A 1366-nucleotide genomic window follows, 5' to 3' on the forward strand; every position below is an offset into this window, starting at 1 on the left:
CAGTTCCCCTGATGGCCAGTAGGGGGCAGCCAGACCAACAGCATGGTCAGAGGAATACTTCATTTCAGCAGGGACACATACGACAGTTTCAGTGACCTGACAGTGGCCTATCGGAGCTGGAGTATCAGTTGCTTTAACGTTTGGTAAAGGCTCTTCATCATACAGAATCATTCCAAATATAACATCACACATCACAATCATCATTTGCCATCGTTTTAAATAGGAAAATTCCACCTGGTCAATATTATAAAAAAGCAGGCCATAGAACATTGTTTTAGGACACCATGTTTAGTATTTAATCATTGCAGAGGAGCATGCAGCTGTGAGGATGTCACCAAATCAAATTGTGTTTCTCTCAACAGACAGACAGGCAGATGTGAGCTCCTCTGAGGAGGATCGCCCCCTTCAGGCCTGGAGTTAAAGGCAGGATCGCCGCCTTCAGGCCTGGAGTTAAAGCTCAACCAGCCAGCACAGCCAACAGCCAAACTCTGTGTGAGTGAGTGTGCAAGAGGCCACGCCCAGCTCTGCATCTCCGAGCTCTCATTGGCTGATCGGAAAGGCAGAGGCGGAGCGTGTTCCAGTAGAGTCCAGTAGAGTTGAGTAAACACACAGTGCGGTCAAAGGTCAAAGGTCAAAGGTCAGATTCCAAAAGAGACACCAAAGAGAGTCTGTCATGATCAAAATCAGAGTCAAAGGGTTCCATCGGTAGAACGTTCCACTCTCCACACGACGGAACCAGCTCCAGAACCCGCCATGTAAAAGCACTGAAGAGGGTGGAGCTAGTGAGAGGTGGATGGGTAGGGTTCTAGTGAGGAGTTCTAAGGGTTTCGGAGGGTTCTAAGGGTTCTAGGAGACGACACACTTGGTTCCTCTAGAGGGGGAAGGGGAGAGCTCTGTAATGGAGGGCGTGGTTACCAGCTCTCTGGGCAGCGACTGCGTTCGGACCGTCGCCACGGGCTTGGACACGGAGTCCGCCGTCCCCACCTGAGACACGCCCACTACAGCCTACAAGAACAGGAGCAGAGGTCATCGGGGTTAGAGTTCATGCATCTACCCTCACACACACACACACACACACACACACACACACACACACACACAAATCAAATACACACTCAGAACATTAGATGAGGTTACACAGCGTTGTGTGATTATGTGTTACGCAGCACTCTGCCTGTAGTTACACACACTGTGTGAGTGGACACACACACACACACACACACACACACACACACACACACACAGACACACATACACACACACAGAGACACACACACACACACAAACACACACACAGAGACACACACACACACACACACACACACACACACACACACACACACACACACACACACACACACATACA

At 49.9% G+C, this 1366-nt stretch overlaps 1 protein-coding gene across 1 annotated transcript in view; it reads right to left on the minus strand.

The window, feature by feature from the left end:
* The window catches only part of LOC121718852, a 127095-nt gene that overhangs the window by 5089 nt on the left and 120640 nt on the right, over positions 1 to 1366 (minus strand). The window contains exon 74 of the mRNA XM_042104198.1: positions 916 to 1005. Coding sequence (XP_041960132.1) covers positions 916 to 1005 — 90 coding nt within the window. The remainder of the gene's footprint in view (positions 1 to 915; positions 1006 to 1366) is intronic.

Source organism: Alosa sapidissima, chromosome 1 (genome assembly GCF_018492685.1).
Source record: "Alosa sapidissima isolate fAloSap1 chromosome 1, fAloSap1.pri, whole genome shotgun sequence".
NCBI classification, from domain to species: Eukaryota; Metazoa; Chordata; class Actinopteri; order Clupeiformes; family Clupeidae; genus Alosa; species Alosa sapidissima.